General features: G+C 40.4%; 1 protein-coding gene across 1 annotated transcript in view; it reads right to left on the reverse strand.

The window, feature by feature from the left end:
• Positions 1-17,838: 17,838 nt before the first annotated feature.
• LOC135245814 (receptor-type tyrosine-protein phosphatase zeta-like) overlaps positions 17,839-21,586 on the reverse strand; it is a 34,100-nt gene continuing 30,352 nt past the window's right edge. The window contains 8 exon segments of the mRNA XM_064319105.1: positions 17,839-18,699; positions 19,167-19,302; positions 19,551-19,693; positions 19,919-20,074; positions 20,630-20,758; positions 20,928-21,001; positions 21,149-21,242; positions 21,566-21,586. The exon segment at positions 21,566-21,586 is cut by the window's right edge and continues 126 nt beyond it. Of these exon segments, the coding sequence (XP_064175175.1) occupies positions 18,556-18,699; positions 19,167-19,302; positions 19,551-19,693; positions 19,919-20,074; positions 20,630-20,758; positions 20,928-21,001; positions 21,149-21,242; positions 21,566-21,586 (897 nt within the window). The 3' untranslated portion in view covers positions 17,839-18,555.

Consider the following 21,586-nt stretch of genomic DNA (forward strand, 5'->3'; position numbering starts at 1 on the left):
TACACATAACTGCATTTAATTTTGTTGTTCATTGGGGATATTACAAAAGCTTTGTCTTTTAATAAAAAGCATGACAGTGTATAGTTCATTTTAAGTAACAGTAGGCCCCTTAATCTCACGATAGGCCTCTTAATTGACGACAGATGTGGAATTTAATGCTCTAAAATTTCTAAAAATTATATTGACTACAAATAGGGTTCCGGGAAGCTGGAGTGTGCAGTGCTGTCATCAAAAATTTTAATTGCCTCGCGAGCAAACATTCAGTCTGTTAGTCGATTATAGTAAAATTCTAATCGAAACTTGAACAAAACACGTTTCAAAGGACCGTACATTTTAACATGGTGGTTTGTTTAGCCAAAGTGGTTCAGCGAAGGCAGTTGGAATGAGGAAACGGGTACCTGCAGATGGTTTGACGTGAGAAGAGGGTACACCAGGGACAGGGCTGTTGAACTTCAGACCGTTCCACAGGCAGCCTTGAGAGCAAGGTGTGAGAAGGGAATCTCCCCAGGGCTGAGGGAAACGAGCAGTTCCTTGGGCTGTGGTGAAAATGTTAGATTTTGATTGCAAGCTTTAGGATTCTTTGGTGCGTTTTAGTACGGAAGCGTATGTATGTAAACATGGATTTTTCTACAAACAAATGCTGTTTTTTGATCGTCTCCTGCAAGGGTATATGTTTAGGCTGAGTAAGCTGTTCAAAATATTGACTATAGAAAGAATGAGTGTGGCCCATCAGAAATTATATTTGGGCGGGGGGGGGCTGTCCTACTTTGTGATCTACGTCTATGTGTACAGGTGAACTACAAAACGAGAGGAAATGCAATCTTTTCACTCAAGTTCGACGGTCGTTGTTCTTGATGAAAGTGTCCTGACACCCTGGACGGAGGTTTGCTGTCAGACTCGTCTGCTTTGCCTTGAATCTCGAACGAATTAGACCACCTGTTCCTCATGAAACGTGAACGCCTCCAGCAATCAGTCACAGAAGTCCCTGCTACACCCGCTCCAAAGCCACCGTTGTTTAAAAGTCCCGGACACCTCTAGATCTGTAATAGCGACACGGGTAAGTGGGCTTGCTGAATTTGTATTTATTTATTTATTTATTTATAGAATGTGAGCATGCCGTGATAGTAATTGTTTAATGAACGGAGGGGCTACACCCGTACGGAAGGAGTTGCCTTTAATATAGTTAGTTTCCCTCCGATTTCTCGAGTTTTCCCGTTTTTCTTGTGTTTGCAACCTAGCCGTTGCTACAGTTAACACGTAAGAACTTATTTTGAAAGGAATTTGCAGCATAGATGATAAATTTTAATTTAATTCTGGCGAAGTTGGCTCTACGGCCGAGTTTAACCAAACAAACTAGGTATTTAGCCTTTGGTTCGTTTAATCAAACTCATATCGTTTACAAAGTTGAAATGTCGTCTGTTAAAGAAGTTAACTTTGTATTAAACAGCCTCGCTAGATAGCCTTAAGGTAGCTGTTTTTCACATAGCATTCGGGCAAAAGTTATCGAGGTTGAGCACATTGTTTGTCGATGGGGCCACTAACCTACGCTAGTTGTAGTTATCCTGGCAGAGAAAAGGTTACAGGACCGGGAACCGGCAGTTAAACGGCGATGTTCTACGGAAAAGACGAAGCGAAACTCTTCTAAAGGTAAGAATATTGTTTATTTTTAAAACTGTGTTGCGTTTGGGGGCATGGATGGGTGATAGGCCTTTAAATTGCGTTGCGCGTTCGGTTAATTGTGTTAAAGTAGCAGACTTAAAAATGGCTGAGGTCGGACTGAACCTGGCGGAGGTGTGTTGTGGTAGTGACTTGTGACTGGTTTCATTTCCCAAGGCGAGAGATCTTTGTTGATGTTCTAGTTTTTTTAAAGAAACTTCCCATTTGCACGTTATTTTTTGTTCAGGATTGTTGTCAACACCGTTGCATTAATAGGCTATGTTTCCATCAGTAATTGCATAACGTGCCACATTTTTACAGAGAGATGTAAGGTGTGTAGGGTAGCGTCGGGCTTCGTACCGGCACTGTAAAAGTGATCATGCTCGTTTGTTTTCGAGACGATATGTTACTTTTTACTACAGTAACCTGCAGCGTCTTTAATCAGGCCCAATCAATGTATATAAAAATGTATTAAACCGCACTCTTAAAGCAACAGGCTACATTATCGCTGATCATTGAAGTTTTGTTTGCAATTGTTGCGACAACGAAGTTTTTCTGTGTCGATGTGACATTGTTGCCTGACTCGTTTTAATCGAGGTTGTTTAGTCCGGCCCGGCTATTTAACACTTTATGTAACCATGGATTCCTATTAATAGAAAGTGGCATAACGTGGAACATTTGTCCAGTGAGCTTCATAACGCTTTGGATAAAGACTCGGGTGGTGTTCTGTAATCTATAGTGATACCCAAGTGCGTAAAATAGCCTTAAATAAAATCTGAGTGTGTACATTAACCAAATGTGAATAGTTTGATTACGAATTTAAAACTGTCCCAAACGTTATACATCCCACTGAATGTGTATGCTGACAATATAATTAAGTGCTTTTTGTGCAGATTTATTTTGTGCAGATTTATACAGACCAATTAGGGTGCTGGTCAGATATTTTTTGTTAATGCTTCTTTTCAAAGGGTTAATAAAGCTGTGTGAATTTTTGTTGTTGTTGTTGTTTTGTGCAATCAAAAAGTGTCGTTCTGTCAAGTCGTGCACGTAGATTGAATAAATTTGACTATGGCAGTTAGTGTTTCATATGATTTTTTTCAAGTGCTGTGCTGTGCATCATTGTTTACAGTCATCTTAAACTGCTGTGGTGTATATTGCTGTCAACACATTTGTAAATATGTAATCTAGTAATAGCCTATGTTATGTCATGTAGTGATGAATGATATTTGGAAATGTTGAGCAGTGTTTGATTTAAGGGTAAAATAAGATCCAGTCGATTGTCATGTAGTTTTCCCTGTTTGCGTAACAATAATTTTTTGCCGCTAGAAACAGTTTTTTGTTGACAGACCCCGATTGGTTCTGTTCAGTGTCAGGATTTCCCTGGTAACGAACTGTGCGGTCTTTGTGGCTGGCCTTGAATGAATGTGGAGGTGTAGGTTTTTGTGTAGAATTTAAGAGATTTTACTTTATTTTTCTGTAAACAATTGTTTCTATCGATTTTAATAAATCAGCTGGCGAGGCTAGCTTAGAACCTTTTTAAAAATAAGTTGCGGCCGCTTTTATTACAGAACACTCATTTTGTATGTATAATCCAACCCCAATTTCGTGAGAAATCCCCAGTGTATGGAAAGCTGCCCATGTACTCTGTATAAAGGAGATTCCAGTGAATTAGGTAATTATTGCCCTATTTCCAAATAGTCATGTTTAGGTTTTATTTTTTTTAACGTACGTGTGTAAGTTTTAAAGTTTTAGTTTATAAATTCGACTTCTGATCCTGGTGTCCTTGTCTTATTGGAATGTATGTTACTGGGTGTTGTTTAAATGATGTATTGAATGAATGTATGTTAGTGGCTATGTATGTATGGATGTTTTGTATTTATGTTAGGATGTTTTGTGTGTGATAAATGTATAAGATGTCATGTTGTCTGTTTATAATGTAATAAAAATTAAATCGTACAAAAAAAAGGAAATGTGGCTATGTAAGAAGATGGCGGCATTAGTTTCTGCTCACGTGCAAAGTTATTTAATGTAGACTGTCATCTTATTTCACTTCTCTTTTGACATTTGGGGCAAATTTGCCAATGTTCACAGTGTTGATGCTTTGTGATTAAAATTGTCTGTGTGTGATTATTGTCTCTGTTGAATGGAACTTGTGTATTTGGGTTATTTCCAGTCTGCTCTATTTGCTGATTTTGATGTGGTGCATTATGGGGGTGAAAACATTGAGGATGCAGTGTATGTGAGCTGTGCTTTGTTTGGATGCCTGTCCCTTTAAGGAATTGAACAGGAGGTGTGAAGGTGTGGGTCGGTGAGCGAGAGGAGAGATTGGTACTGATTGAAAGATGAGCAGGAGCGGGGCTGTGGGCTTTAGGGTTGGAGGAGTCTATGATGTTGTTGTTGTATGTTGGTAGCTTGTTAGTGTGTGTTGGCCTCAGGTGTGTGAGAGCTGTGGGAAGTGCTGTGAAACAGGCCTTCGTTCTTCCTGTCTGTTTGTTAGTGTGAGTTTTTGGTGTGGATTAGATTGTGTACATTTTCTTTATAGAATGTTTATTGTTACTTGGTAGTTGGTTGGTAGTTGGTTGTTGAGTTTAAAGTTTGTTAGTCTTTAGCTTACTTGAGTTGACTGCAAGTTGGATTGTCTGTGGCTGGCATGTGGCATTTGGTCCTAGTTAGTAGGGTATGTGGGGGTTTAGGCTAGGGCTGTCTGTAAAGCGTATTGTGACAACTGTTGTAAAATACGCTATATAAATAAAATTTGATTGATGTGTTTTTGGTTGCAAGCTGTTTATTTTACTGCTTTCTCTGTGTTTGATGGTGATTGTTTGTACTTTTAAGATATAGTAGCATCTGTCTATGTTTCCTTCCTGTGTGTGTTTCTGTACCAGCTTGTTGTGTCTAATTGTTGTTGAGTGTGAGCTGGTGATATTTCACATTTTTGTTGTTGTTGTTGTTGTTTATCTTATTGTTCCAGGCTTCCGTCGCTCCTTGGTCGTGTGGTTACCTCTGGCTGAATGGGACTGCGTTGTGGCCGCAGAGGAAATGGCACCGTGAGGTCCTCAATGTGCTGGTTCTGTGCTGATGTGTGGTTCTGACTGTGCTGGTGCTGTTTGTTTTTGGCTTGTGGAATATTTGCTTATGTTAAGGGTGTTTGTCTGAAATAAAAATTGGAGTTGGTCTTGTAACCCTTGGTCTTGTGTTTGTTTGTGAAGAGGGTTGAATGTTGTTGCTCCGGTCTCATGTCTGTTTTATCACTCAAAGGTGTAACTGAAGCAGGTTATTTTGCAGTGTTTCTGACTATCTTATTTTCAGACTTTGTGCTTTTGTCTTTCCTGAAGTCCCCTATGTTATGTGGTCCTTTACAGACTGTGTGTTCAGTAGCAGTGCTTGTGTAGCTGTGTATGTGCAGGGAGTATGTGGAGGGTTAGCTGCTGTCTTTTCTGGTGTTCTTCTGTGTGTGTGCTTCTAAGTCTTTCCTCTGACTTTGGCAAGTGGTTTTAGGTGTGTTACTGAATGGCTGTGGTGCTTGTGATTAGTGTCTGTCCTTGAATCTGTCCTGTTTAAGTGCAGTGGACTTTTTGTCCTTTGAGAAATTACCGAGTGACTTGGAATGGCTCCTGTTTTCTCTACAACCTACCTGTGTGTGTGATGCTGCTCTCTGTCCTACAACCCTAAGTTCACAAGTCTGGAAGTTGATAATGTTTAGTGGCCTTGTGCAATCCCCCTGTCCTCTCTGACTGTGTTGTGTGTGGTCCTTGGTCCTGCTGTGTGTGGTTGTCTTTACAGGGTCTTGCTAACTGAGTGAACTCCTTGATCTCTCTAGTATTTTGGGCTGTCTAGTGAGGTGATTTCCTTTGGTCAATTGTGGTTTATTGGTATTGGTGTTTTACTCTGGGTGCTGCATTTCACTGCGGTGTTTTTCTGTCTAAGTCCCCTTGTGCTGGTAGTAGTGCTCACTAGTTGTGTTGTTGGTTTGTTGATAGTGAAGTGTGCTTACTAACTGTGATCTACCCTACTGGTGTATTTATATGTGGCAGCCTACTCTGAGCACTTAGTCATTGAAGGTGTACTTGTTGTAGACTTAGACTTAGATGTTGTGCTTGTGTGTGTGGGTGTTTTGTCTTCCAGACTGTGCCTACATCTGAGCTCTTGGTTTCCGTCCCTCCCTCTCTCCTTCTCTTCTTTCATGCCTGTCATCCTCCTCCTGCTCCTTCTAAGTGTCTGCCTACAGGTGGAGCTGTAGTGTATTGGTGTTCTGCAAGACCTCATTGGTGGCCGTGTCTTGCTTATAGAAACTGACAGACTCCAAGGAAACAAACAGAACTTTATTGGTGGGTTTCAAAGTTACATTGACAAAGTGTTGGCTTGTTTTCACTGCTGTTCATCTTTTCATCTGGAGGGGGTGTACAGTAGAGTTCCTGGAGCCTTGCCTGGTGGAGCTGGAGCTGGGCTGGGTGGCCTGGTCCTCTGTAGGGGGCCCAGAGTGCCTGGAAGAGGGCAGAGAACAGAAGTGAGCAGCCTGGAAGGGGGTCTCTGCTGGAGAGTCAGTGATGGGGGAAATAGAGGCACTTTACCTGGCTTGGTTGTTCACTGATCCTGGGGGGTCTTTGTGCTGGTAGAGAAAAAGATCCAGGAGCCGGAGGTCCTAGGGAGCGCTGAGGCAGAGCGGCCGAAGATAGAGGCTCTGTTCCTGGGCACTTGAACAGAGAGACTGGGGAGAAGTTGAGGGGAGCGAGCGGCAGAGCTTACCCGAAGAAGAAGAGCGCAGCGGGGCAGAGCGGCGGGGCCTCCCCGGTGGCCTTCCTCGGTTGACTCCCGCAGGTAGACTCCCATGTCTTTGTCCTCCCGTCTTCGTCCGCACCGTCGCTGCCGCGCCGCTGCCGCTCTGCAGACGCCCCGCTCTACATGTACCGCTCTCCATCGGAACTCTGGCCGCTCGCAGGTACGCCCGTCCAATCGACTGGCCTTCTGCCCGATTACACGCGAAATTAGAAACACCTGGACGCAGAACTGACCGTCCGGGACATTGCACTGACCCACCGAACGCCTCCCGCACCCCAGTATTCCGCCTGTGTTTTTTGTGTGTGTGAAATGTGCTCTACAAATAAATCTGCCCCCGTCGGCCTAATCACCACCTCTCATTGGTCTGTTTCTATTCCCATTTCTTCCATTACATTACATGTATTAGGCCATACACTTTTATCTAAGTGCATACCAAAGTTCAGTGCAGGACCAAGTAAACCTATTGTGGCAAGAGAAATGACATGACATTTCCCAGTGCACTGCTAAGCACACACTCAGACGGTTACTGCTGATGGGCAGTAATGCAAACAGGAGAAGACCAAGATATTTATGTAATACTTGATTTTCCTGGTCTTCCCCTGTTTGCATTACTGCCCACCAGCAGTAACCGTCTGAGTGTGTGCTCAGCAGTGCTCTGGGAAATGTCATGTCATTTCTCTTGCCACAATAGGTTACTTGGTCCCACAAAGCCAACACCTTCTTTGCCATATTTTTCACAGCTTTTAGTGCTTATTTCACTTTTTAAATCCAGGCCAATGGTATTAAGCTACCGGTGGCTTCAACTGCAGCCACGTAAGATTTCAGTTAATTTAAGCACCCTGCACATTTGCTAATACTTCCAATAATTTTTACATTTACGATTACAGCAAAACACTACTATATTCTGGCACGTTATCTCTAAGATAAATATTTAAGTATTAAATAATACTCATCTTTTTTACTTATTATACCTACAAACTGAACAAAAACATTTAGACTGTTATTCAATAAATGCACATTAACTGAATTCTCTCTGCCTAAGGGTTTTCTTAAAAAACCACACATACCCAAATACTTTTTCCCTATACTGTATATTTGCATTACCAATTAAGACATGCTTAGCATACACCAAAATACCACTACACTCACCATAATGGTAGACCTAAATAAACAATTTGTTGACCTCTACAAACATGATAATCACATGCATACATACTCAATGTGAGAAGTAAGAACACACCACACATAAAAACAAAACCTTTTATTATTTCTGCACACAATCAATCAATCAATCACACCAGCATCACCCCAATAAAAACATTACTAAATGAAAAGTAAACGTTTTGTATAAATCAACACTCTCCTGAGCTCCAGTCGCACCAGACGCACTGTGGACAGATCAACAGTGCTACAGAGAACACCCACACTTAGTCCAGTTTAATTTACGTGCAGACAGACCAACAAATTGCACTATTCTATTCTACATAGTATTTCTCCCCACTTCTAAGCAACAACTCTTTGGAATTTGAAAACTATTTGAAGAAACTATTTCAACTCGGACGGAGTGTAGCACAGTGGGTAAGGAACTGGGCTTGTAACTGAAAGGTCATAGGTTCAATTTCTGGGTAGGACACTGCCGTTGTACCCCTGAGCAAGGTACTTAACCTGCATTGCTTCAGTATGTATGTATCCACTCGTATAAATGGATACAATGTAAAATGCTGTGTCAAAAGTTGTGTAAGTCGCTCTGGATAAGAGCATCTGCTAAATGCCTGTAATGTAATGTAATAAAATATCACTCACTTTTCACTTAAATTTCAAAACAGCGTTGGCATCAGTCCCTCAGGAATGAATGCCAAATAAAGGCCTTCACACTTACAAGTGAAGCCAAAGACCAGAAAATATTGGTTCAACATCAACAGCACCAATCAAGACCTACAAAACAATGACCTCAAATAAATAAATACAATATTACAATGCAGTACTCTGAAATATGTGGTTTGGCTAGGTTTTTCCAGGCATGTTGAAATTCAAGGACGTGGATTACAAATTGCCAGTGTCATGAGCTGACTCGCGTTTCAGACAAAATTATGAGGGAGAACACACACAAAAGGTTGTCAGTCAAAAGAAGGCTGTTTATTAACTCAAACTATTTACAAAAATAAGTGCAGAAAATGTAACAAAATCAGTAAAAAATCTGTTATGCAGGGAAGTGAAGTGCATGGGCGAATGGGAAACAGCAACCATTTGAATGATAAATCACACAAAAAAGCCAGGAGCACATGTGGGAGCTGAGAGAGAGTCAAACAGACTGAACTGGGGCTAAATAAGCTCTCCAGTCCAGGCACCCAGGTGAAGCTGCTCCCACTAACGACCACCACTCTGCTGCCACTTCCTGAAAGGGGAGGAGAGCGCAACCAGTAGGAGCAGGAGGCGAGGCGTCACACCGGCAACACTATCCCTCTGACAAAATGGACAAATATTAAACGGATCTACTCAAGTCAACAACTCTCATGTCACCCAACATCCATTTAAATAAATAAATAAATACAAACAATATAATGCAACGTACAATTAACTCATTGCCATAAACACTTTGCTTTAAAAAACAAAGTGGAATAAAATATTTCCCACAAGTGTGTTCTGTTTCTTGTGTTCCTAGCAGAGGACAATGTACTAACGTGATTTAATATTCTAAGGGAAGAAGACCGCATGCCAAGGTGGATGAATACTTTCTGAATGCACTGTACTATACTTCACCTACAACCCTAGAGCAATGTATACACACACAAAAATGCAGCATCGCCAAGAATCCAGAGTCCCGTTAACAGTAAAGGCGATGTTACCTACCATTTGTATTGCCAACTACGCAAAAGACTACTACGCTAAAACCTCTTCACTCAGCGACAGCTTCAACTGTTATTCAAAGGGCATGTTTCTGCTGTTCTAAAATCTCCTCTCTCTTTCTGCTCTCTGCTTTGGAATAAGATGTTTTGAACACCTCGTTTTCTACTTCTTTTCTCTAATTATGCATCAAAGTACTCACACTAACAATTTGATTCATTTTGATACATTTCAAGATGATGGTTTTTACACTACGGCTGGTATTTCTAATTATTTAATTTAAATTCACCAGCTTGTCAAAATACAAGCGTACATTCAGAATTTTCCCTGGGTCAGGTTTGTGACTGACCGTGGTGGCAACTGCAGTCAGTCCAGCCTCACTGCCACAATCAATCAACTCAACTCAACTCAACGTCCCCCTACGTTCAGCTACATTTACTATCTTAAGTTCTGTAAAGCCTTCAAGCCATCACAATGCATTCACATATAAGCAATAAAGAATTACACACGACACAAACAAAACTCAATGATTTTATTTATTGAAGTGTTATGTGCTGTAAGTAAGTACCAGAACTGTGGGCGAAGTAGTACAGCCTTTACTGAACAATTTGAAACAATTGAAAGGGGTAAGGCTTTCTATTGGAATAGTGGTTTTTAGCATTGTTTTGTATATCTTAAAATGCACTTCATATTTCTCACTCAAAACCTGCAGTACAATATAAACCCTTTAACTCCATCGGAAGACACACAACTCCACTTCAGTCCGCTCAAATGCCAATTTACTACAATTGAATTATTTTTATACATTCACTCGCATTATCCTTCTAGTCCTTACTTGTACCCTACACAGCATTAAAGGATTTTCAGAATTTAATTTCACAGCTCAATCTACACAGAAAAAAAAATGCCAATCCACTTAACTGCCTAACGGATTGTCGCATAAATCAAGTATTTCCAGAAAATTGCCAAAACCTGAACTGTTTCCCATTCGCGCCATATTTTGCATTGCAACATTATCTATAAAAGTTAAAAGTCAGCAGATGACTCAAAAATAAACCCACAATTATAAACGCATAAGACCACATTAACCCCAAACGCACAACAATGTGTTCGATTGTCAGCGTGAAAAAACCACTTAGGTGGCCAGCTACGATATTTCAATGCATGAAAAGCCCTGTATAATACACCACACAGACCGAGCCACACATTTATACAAGAATTCTTCCTGGTCAGTCACGGTAGGTAGCCCTCATTTTCCACCCTTTGCAGTAATTGTGGGGCCTCACAGCTCAGGAGGTAAGAGCGGTCGTTTGCCGGCCCGATCCCCCGCCTTGGGAGTGTCGAAGTGTCCCTGAGCAAGACTCTTAACCCCTAATTGCGCCCAACGAGCTGATTGGTACCTTGAATGGCAGCCTTTCACCATTGGTGTGTGAATGAGAGACATCAATTTTAAACCATTTAACTTTATTACAACAAACTTAGACTTAAGTCATTTTCATCAAATATATCACCACTCCAAAAGAACACGAATGACCTGAGCTTAAGAGTTAGTTAGACTGACATCACCCTCATGATTACATCACCCTTAACATAGAGGACACAATGATGACCCTGAGGAGTGCATAAAATATATGACCAAATTCTCCAAACACACACACAAACTGAATTATGCACTCTCTCTCATTTATAAACCATTTCATACTCAATGCTGTAATTGGTACCATACACAACTCAAACCAAACCAAACACTTACATGTTTTAATTACACTCACAGAAATAGATTTATCAAATTATGCCCTCAGATATTTAAATCAAATCCTGATTCTAATGATGATACAAGAAAACACCTTCTACCAAAGCCACTACATATCAGAACACATCCCTGATATTGATTAAATACCTACATTTGAAAAGGGTTATGGTCAGGAAAGCTAGTTATAATAAACTGAGCAGGCACACTTAAGTAAACTATGCCAAAGCATAAAGCTGTAAAACGACCAAAGATCAGTAATTAAACGGGGACTTTTTGCTGACAATAAAGTAAAAACCTCACCCGCTGCAATTACTCTACTAAAACCACAAACCCGTCCACGGGAGCCCAGCTAGCACGAGCTGACTCACAGGTACAACACATGCACAGCCAATTTATTACAACGCTTGTATTCTGCTGCTGTGATTTAGCAGGCCTACATACGGTGAACAACTAGGTAACTCAGCCAGAAATAAAAGCTGAATACGATGAAATAACTACATTTGAAAAGGGTTATAGTCAGGAAAGCAAGTTACAATAAACTGATAAGGCACACTAACTAAACAACGCCAAAGCAAAAGGCTGTAAAACGAGCTGTGATCAGTACTTAAACGGGGACTTTACTAACAATAAAGTAAAAACCACACCCATCCAAACACTTGTTTTCTGCTGCTGGGCTTTAACCAGCCTACGTACTGTGAACAACTAGATAACTGAGCTTGGCCTGGATAAATAAAAGCTCAGCTTCTTATTTACGGCAGTTCCCCGTCTCTCACTCATGCGACAGACTGCAAATTTCAGATACTCTGCGGCTTTGAATGCATATGAAAAATCATCTTTTAAAATTGTTTGCACAGCTTCGCTTGTAATACCCGATTGCCTGGCTTGGCTGCACATATTCCAATGGGAAATGTGTCTAGATTATTTTTTTGTTACTGTCATATTCAATTTTGTTACTCTGGTGTATTCAAAGACCTAAATACACAGTATTTCAATACACTGCATGAATAAATAAATAAATTTGTATTTTTTATTTAACCATTATTTTTTAAACTATTATTTCACCAGGAAAACCCCATTGAGATTGAAATCTCTTTTGCAAAGGGGACCTGACATGAAACACAAAGTTACCCAACAAGTTACACCTAACAAAATATACAAACGTCAAATGGGGAATGAGACAGAGGTGTAACAATAATTAAAAGTAGAGAAGAGGTTAAAAGCAGGAGCATACTTCAGTCACAAAGTCACGCGTTGCATGTTTAAAGTCCACAATTTAAATTCATTTGTCAAGCTTAAAATCCTTTTGCTGATTGTTCCAACTATAACTGATCTGAAACCCATCTTACCGAATTCAGAGTATCACGTCCCTAGAGCGGAGGTGATAACTATGTGAATTTCTAATTAGCAGACAGCTGAGTTATGAAGGGTCCCTTCAAATGCAACTGAATCCACAGTTTAGATGCATTATTTCTGATCTTTCAGAACACATTCAATTACAAATACCAAAGCGACAATGATTTCACAATGACTGGATACCTGTCAATGAAAATCTGACAAATCTGCACTGGTAACTATTTACTATTTGTCCAGTCGTATTGTGGCGAGCTTGACAATAAGAAACAGAGATAAAGACAAAAATTTTCGAATCGCTCGCACAGAGCTTCGGTTTATTCAGATCAGTCCCAAAAGGGACTATTTGTTTATTGTTCGGACGGTTACCAACCTTTAGCGAAGTTCCTCCTCCCACAATTACACACAGCACACACACTCACTCTGCTCAGAGTCTCCCTTTATATCGGTCAGATTATGCAAATAAGATTGCTTGTTAGAGCGGCTGCTGATTGGCTACCTAGCTCTAGCTACTCCTGTCTACACCCAGCTCTAAACTGCGACGCACACACACGACGAGGATTAAGGAACACAGTGGAAAATTAACAACTATAAGCGACGCGATACACAATAAAACTGTACAAGCACACGTAACACGGATATTTACACTTTCAACACACAAAATCACCAACTACACCTAGCTACACACATTTATACACAAGCAATCATTTACTTGGCGACAGCGACGGCAATCGTAGCTAGCTACCTTTCCCCTCCCCGGGAATAATCTGCACCGTTACAAAAATGAATGCAAAATTAATGTCCTCTGATATGCAGTGCTGTCAATTTCTAATTATGGAAAAAATACTTTCTACATTGTAATTTTCAGAGAACGCTGAAAGTAGGCTACACATTGACTATTGTAGTGGAATGACCAGAACCGGTGCAACGCCTGTGTCTAATAGATGACTTCCATTTTCAACATTAATTTTTAATCCTTACAATAATTTTCTCGACTTCATTGACAAAATGAAAATGTTGACAAAAGTCTGCCGTGACTACGTTTAGGCAATACTGATAGAACTGCTCGGTGTAAAATAAAGACAAATATATTACATTTAAATAAATACCTTTAAAATATCCTATAGATTAAATAGTAGGCTACGTGTACAAAAGACATTCTAATGCAAAAATTAAACTATAACTTGTCTACTCTTTAAAACATTTCAGTTTATCACATTAACATAGCCCTCCAAGTACATCTCGGCCTTAAATAGAATACTTTAGCTTGACTTATATAAGAGGACACACGTTATGGCAACTACATTTGGTAGAGCACTTTCAGCTATCCGGAGAACTTGTACATCAGCAATCCTAATTAGTTTAAAACAATACGCTTACTAAATTACTCGTCGGATAAATGTCGTTTTCATTATGTATTTCGTTTGCAAAAGGTAGCCTACTCATACAATCCCAAAAATTGTACACCTTACGCTACAATTGTAAATAGAATTCGTGTCGGCAAAGGCTGGACACTTCGACAAAACACTGCAGCGTGGTGAAATAACTTCGATACTGAAACATCCTGAAAAATGAAACCGATAAACGAAATACCAATATAAAACATTTAAAGATCATTTCATCCTCAGTTCCTACAACAAAAAAATGTACAGAATCCATTGCATTAATAGCTACGCAATTATAATTCAACAATCCTCTGGATCTTAGTGAAACATTTTTTTTAAATAAATAGTCTACATTTTTAAAAGACGAAAACTGTTAAATAATTCGACAAATAAAGTATTCTGGCGTCACGTAAATCCGTGAAACAAACTCACAGTCAGCAAAGCAAAAAGAAGTTGTTATGATCTTAAAAAAAGCCCGCCAAACACCAACTTCAGTGACGCCACACTTCTCCAAATTCTCGTGGATTTCTCAAATAACTTCTATTACTCCGTGCGATTAAAATCAATTCAAATCTTTTACGGGTCTAAATAAAGCATTTGCGTTCGGCCCCGAATATTTCTTCACAATATGCATAACACAATATTACATGTTCAATTAGGCTACTTAAACCTACAATAATCGGCACGTATAGAAGGATTAACTACATATTCCTAGAACAAATGAGAAAGCAATATTGTCATAAACATGCAAACTAATAGGCTATAATTTCCTTACATAGGCCGATTGTTCTAAAACATAATTAGAAATAAAAAAAAACAATTAACTTCGATGATTAAATAATTATTTTCAATAATCAAACAATTTATTTCGTACTTAATACCTGATTATCATTTACAAACAATATGCCCAAAACAATCTATCGACAGTTTACTGTCAGGCCGAAGTTTACCTGCATTTACACGCCACGTTTACACGTTTAGGCTCAAGGCAGCCCAAAGAAATAATACAATTAAATAAATAAAATTAATGTTCGATAAGTACAACGACAAATTACAATCCCAGACAAAAGATTGCAAACTGTCTAAAGATAAAACCACTTGATATTACGCAGACAATACTTTGATTTACTTAACTTAATCTTCCTACTTGGGATGTTCTGCCAAATTAATAGTAAAAAATAATAAACGTCTTGGCCGATTTCCCCATTCCCCGTTTCTTTTTATTTGTGAAATTGTCTCTATAAAAGGGCTAAACGAATAAAATTCAACTGTCTTGCTAGCATACATTTTTCAAAAATACGTACCGTCCAAAGGAACGTGCGTCTATCCCGTTCGCTCCGTCGAACTACTGAGGATATTCCCTGCAGGGGAAGGTGCGCGCCGCGGAGACGCGCCGTACGGGACGTGTGTGGAAAACCCGGTCACTGACAGACTGGAATGGCAAGCGTACTGCGAAGCCTCACTGCTCCGAGTGCAAAAGTGTTATTTAGCCCTATGTCAATACGTTCATTTCTTACTGAATATAGAAATATAGCATACTGCGTTGTGAAAACACACATAACAATTTACCTTTCAAAATTAGACTACATAGGCTACGCAGTAAAATATCCAGTGTTAATTTGACAATAACAGCGTACGTATGGTCCTACTCGGGACCAAAACAGGATCATATGTACTCTACTCCGTAAGAATTGATTTAACACCGGACATTGTACTGTATGTCGAAGATATCTTTATATCTTGCGTTTCGACATTCAAGTTAGACATCAAATTCGCTCATTACTTATTTCCCTTAGAATAAACATCTACGATATCATCGTTCCACGTAACATTATTTCACTATTTATAATTGGTGATATTTCATGTTTCATTTCATTCAATTCTACTACGCTTCGGTTACTCGTTCATTCATTTTCAAAGCCTCGTTATATTCAGCTACCAATACGTTTCAAACCGATCGCGTAAGCTATAGCTGAAGGTGATTTGTAAATTCTGTTATTCCTATTACTTGCTGAAGGCCAAGAATGCTCTCGCGACTAAATCGGTGGTGCTCACAAAGATAATAGTCCGAATGCCTTAAAGGATCTTGTTTAAAAGATCTTCTCTAAAAACACGTCCCCTTCTAAATTCTCTTATTATAATGATTGCTCCTTCATCGCCAAAAACTGCTTACAAACGGTACGTTAATTTCTGTCGTTGGTGCGTGTGTAATATAATAATGTGACATAGATTTCGTTTATATTATCCGGAGAAATTGCCTAAACCTACGGGTTTGTAGGTTTGGACTGCGGACTCTATTGTCTGGCTAACTCGCTTTGGTGATGAGTATATGACCAAGTGATTTTGTCTGTTTCCTGTCTGTATCTGTATATATTTATGTGCCTGTATGTATGTGTTTGTGTCTGTGCTTGTGCAAAAATGTAAGTATTGGAGTGGCCTATTCAAAGTCCCGACTGGAACTCAATAGACATGCTGTGACAGGACAGGTCGTACCAGTTCATACGTGAAAACGTATCCGTTTGTCTGAATTAAAGCAGTTCTGCAAAGAAGAGTGGCCTAAAACTCCTCCGCAAGAATGTGAGAGACTGATACCAAATTACAGCAAGCAGTTATTGTTGCTGAAAGTGTTGCAGCCCGTTATTACGTTAAGGGCAATTACTCTTTCACATGGGTGATATGGGTGTTTGATAACTTTTTTATTAAATAAATTAAATAATTAAATTAAATTTATTTATTTATTTATTTAAATTTTTTTTTTTTTTAAACTCAGGTTCCCTTTGTCAAAAATACTGAAAGCATTCAAAGTGACTACTATGAAATAATAAAAGACACATAAATAATTACATTTTATTATTCATTTATTTTTGTTTTTTATTTTTTACTTTGTCAGAAATTCTGAAAGCATTCAGAGTGACAAATATGAAATAATAAAGGAAATCAGGAAGGTCCTAAATACTTTTTCGCAGTACTGTGCTTAATCAGTTGAAATTATATATACTGTCCATAATTTTAAATTAATCCAATTATCCAATTATCCATGGATTTTCGTTGCCCCCCAAAAAAGTGAAAAAGCAGAATAGTTCAGATGAGTTAAAAAAAAAATTCTGTTTACAATTTTTAGAGTTTTCTGGTTTTACTCTATTCTCTATTTTTTCTAATGAAATTTACTGAAATAGTTTGAGTCATTCAAGTGAATCTGACCGATTACACACGTTCAGTGTGCTCGGTTCCAGATGTGTAATGCACGGGGGTCATTTCGTACTGGATGAATGCACAGCACATGGTGTTCGAGCTTGTGAAGCCCTGCAGAATAATATTATAAGGTAAGAATATCCAAAGTCATCCTACATTTACAAATTCTAATTACTGGTCTTACATGTAGCTTTTTAAGTTTCAGCCACGTTAATCTTGTTTGTGGTAGTTAGCTTCACATTTTCAGTTGTGTTTCAGACATGAAAACCATCTTAACATATCTTAACACACCTATTAAAAGTGAGTTTGATTAACAAGGGATACTTTAATTAATCTAAGTCACAAATACTCAATAATATCACATGAACATGCTTAACAATAATGAACTTGATTTACAAGGGAAACATTTAGGTTGCGTTATCTCTGTCCTTCTTGTTTCCATCAAGGTGAGCTCTACTAAAACTAAAAGGTCAGCCTCCTGACTTACCTGTGAGTTACTCAACTCTCACTCAGACACATCCGCAGCTAAAGCCATCAGCTCTCACCATGGAAATGAGCAACAAAAACGAAGCGCACCAAAGAACACACGGATCACCAACTCACTTCTTACATTGAATTAATTTTATTCTGCAACTAGGTATGCAGTAATTTATCTCACATACAGCTAAAGTGGGGCGACATAGCTCAGGAGGTAAGACCGATTGTCTGGCAGTCGGAGGGTTGCCGGTTCAAACCCCGCCCTGAGTGTGTCGAAGTGTCCTTGAGCAAGACACCTAACCCCTAACTGCTCTGGCGAATGAGAGGCATCAATTGTAAAGCGCTTTGGATAAAAGCGCTATATAAATGCAGTCCATTTACCATCCATTTACCATTTAAAGTAATCAACATTAATCAGCGATAATCCAGAAATCAAACAATTCTACAAAAAAAGGAACACTGCATTGTCAGAAATATTAGATTTAATCTGTCAACTACATGACTTAATAAAGCCCAGTCACAATCTAAAATTCAAAATTGCTTGAAAAATGACTCTGTAGTAAAATATAAAATTAGAAGCATAAATAGAGTTTTGGTCTGTTCGCATGGCCACTGTAATATGCTTTACATATTAGAGTAGTATTCCATGCTCCTGGTCCATCTCTGGCACCATTTGTACACACTAGAAACAGTCATATTTACAATATGTCTATCTGTAAAACACTGTAAATGCTCTCTACAAAAAATATAGTAATATTACAAATGTTGCTTTTTTATCCTTTTGTTTTGCCGAACAGCAGACAAATAAATCTCGGACACATGAAACTAAACGGACCTGCAAGACTGCGGTCGTTTAAAAAAAATTCCATTAGTTCAGATAAAATCATATAAATGCAGTAAAAAGTATGAAACAAATTTGCAAAGGCACACATTAAAATATCTTACAGGTACGGGCGGCAGTGCTGTCTGACCAGCTGCAGTGCAGGATTCAGGGGTGGTTCAGGGGTGATTCAGGGGCGGTTCAGGGGCGATTCAGGGGAAACACACAGGCGCTTTCTCCTGAATGCTGTACCCGAGCGCCGCTCCTGCAGTGGGCCCTCCCAGGCCGCTCCCGTGGGGTTATACCAGAGACTCCAGGCTCTCTGCCACGCTCCCTGCGCTGCAGGGGACGGTCCCGTTGTTGTCCGAGGACTGCAGCGTTCTCTCGTCCTCCTTGTTGTTCACCAGGCTCAGCAGGGCGGTGTAGAGGAACTGGTACTGCTCCTGCAGAGGGCAAACACGGGCACAGTGCCAACCGGTCAACTCTGAGTTTCACCAAACCAGTCACCTTTGAGTTTACCAAAACCGCTTAACTCTGAGTTTCACCAGACCAGTGACCTTTGAGTCTACCAAAACCGCTTAACTCTGAGTTTCACCAGACCATTCACCATTGAGTTTCACCAGACCAGTGACCTTTGAGTCTACCAAAACCGCTTAACTCTGAGTTTCACCAGATCATTCACCATTGAGTTTACCAAAACCACGCACTGCTATTTACAAGAAATATGCCATGAAACACTGAAGGTGAACAGAGGGTAATTTCTCCCAACACTTATCATTTAAGTGGGATTGAACAAAAAAAGTTCTGTTATTTAAAAATTGTGGAACATATGCACAGAAATACTCAGAAATAAAAATGTCTAATTCTGATATTCTTTTGAGCAAACATCCAGCAGGTCTGTGGGACTCACGATGTCGGTGAAGACCCCGGGTCTCATCAGGTTGGTCATCTTGGCCACCTGGAAGACGTCCGTGCAGTTCTCCATCTCCAGCTGCTGAGACAGGGTCCACAGGGCACAGAAGGTCGCCGCGGTGATGCCGCCGTACCTGTCCAATCAAAATGCAAAATGTTTTTCATCACTGACGGAACGTGACATACAGGTATAACAGATGATGAAACTAGAATGAGGGTTTGTGCTTGTTATTTTACTTTTCACAAGCGCACATCATTCGTAACTGGCTCAAACATGTCACATGGGCTGTTTAAACCAGTCGGGGGGAAGGTTCACTGTGCCCTCCCCGGGCTTCAGTGTCACATGACTAAGAGCAGGAAATGAAACGGTGGGTTTTCTTACGGGTCCTGGACGACCACGGGACCGTCTCCTGACGCGCTGGCCTCCCTCACCATGGCGACGAGCTCAAAGCTGTTACTGATAGGGCTGTCTGGATTGGGCCATCGGGGAGACTGGAAACGCCTCACCTCCAGCACATAGTCATCCTGCCAGCCAAGAAAGGACCAGAGATTAGATTAGAGAAAGGACTCTGTGTGTGTGTCTGTGTGCGTACGTGTGTGTGTGTGTGTGTGTGTGTGTGTGCAAGTGGCTAGCCTGTGAGAGTTCTGCGGGGTCCATCTAAATTTAAAGGCATTTTATTCTGTTTCTACCAGTCAGGACAAACATGGGTCAGCGTGCAGGTGTGAATCGCTGAGCGTGTGTACCCGCACCTGAGTGGCCTCCAGGATGAAGTCCTGCACCACCAGCATGTCCTCGTTGGACAGGCAGACGCCGTTTTCACCCGTCAGGGTGACGGTGAACATCTCACACCTGATTGGCTGTTCCTTACTGGGCCAGAACGCCCCGACCTCGTCCTCCTCCTCTGGCTAATAAAAGAGGAAGAAAGGTGATGCTCTTCTGCCTTAATGCAATTATCTTTCAGCTGATAAAGTTTCAGGATACAACATTTTCACTTCCTGGTTACTAACTTAGACTTCTTAACTAAAACAATTATATTTGGTGGAGGGAAAACAGACCAATGCTATGACTTCAAAAACATACAGAAAACACAAAAGCACTGGTGCTCACAGGAAAAAGGGCTTACATGAATATCCAGCAAAAATCAAAGGGAAATCCCAGGTGAGGCTCTCTTCTTAGGAAAGTTTAAAAGTCTTTATTATGTGCTCATATTACAAAAAAACACACTTTGTTATGTAATTACTCTTGAAGTTATAGTGTGGCCCATATAACAAACGCTTTTCTGAGAAGAGAGATTCACCTGAAACATATTTCATACTTTTGTTTTTCAGGACTAGGCTACTGTACTGCAGCTATTTAGATCCTGTGTTACTGTACTATAGCCAATCAGATCCTGTGTTACTGTACTATTACTAGAGCCAATCAGATGCTGTGTTATTGTATCGCAGCAGCGCTGTACCCACCGGGGCCTGTGGGTCGGGCAGCGTGACGATGGCCTGGGTGTTGTGGTCCCACACCATCCTCCAGAAGTCCAGAGTGGTGCTGGGAAGTGGAGTCTGTGTCAGGATGAACTCACAGCTCCGGTGGTAACCCTTAAACAACAACCGGGACAGTACACAGTCACCCCAAAACCACCCCTGCACTTCTATTGGTCCTTACCAACACACTCAGTGATTGGTGGAGTTGCTGTCTTCTAGTAAGGTGCCTTCACGGCTGTCGTAACCCTGCTTTATTGACCCCCCCACCCCAAACTTCTCTTACTGTGACGTAGGAGGCGTTGATGTAGTCCGAGGTCTCCCCCACTACTGTGGACAGACACACCCTGGACCTCTCCACTGGAAACAGAAACAACATTGTCATGGTGACCACGTGACTCTCCCCCTCCCCTCTTTCCCCAAACCTAAGACACCCTTTATATACAGGTTTTAAAAGTCACACCAGCCAAGAGTGAAACACACACACACACACGCACACACACACACCAGGTAAGAGAGACTCGCTGCGGTTCTTCTCCCTGTTGCAGGGGCTGAGGGCGCTGGTGTAGTCACTTTGCTTGGGGCTGGACTGGCTGATCAGCTGCAACGACACAGACCACAGCACTGAGAACCTGATAAATCACTGTGCCTCAAATCTCCAGCTGCATTTAAACACCTTCAACCACTTTCTTAACCCTTTAAAGTGTACAGTCATGAATATGTGGTTACAATGTTCTTAACTGAACATTCTAATACTAATGTAACAGTATAATGCAATACTGATGTGATGTGATGTACTTGAAAGCAGTGGAGTTCTAGAACATAGAACTAAAACATAGAACATAAAAAAGTACATTCCAAAAAACTACTCTTGCAGAACTCTGAATATTAATATTAATCCTTATATTCATATTTATTTTTCACCTTGAACTGCCTCTCCAGACT

Source organism: Anguilla rostrata, chromosome 19, assembly GCF_018555375.3.
Source record: "Anguilla rostrata isolate EN2019 chromosome 19, ASM1855537v3, whole genome shotgun sequence".
Taxonomy (NCBI): Eukaryota; Metazoa; Chordata; class Actinopteri; order Anguilliformes; family Anguillidae; genus Anguilla; species Anguilla rostrata.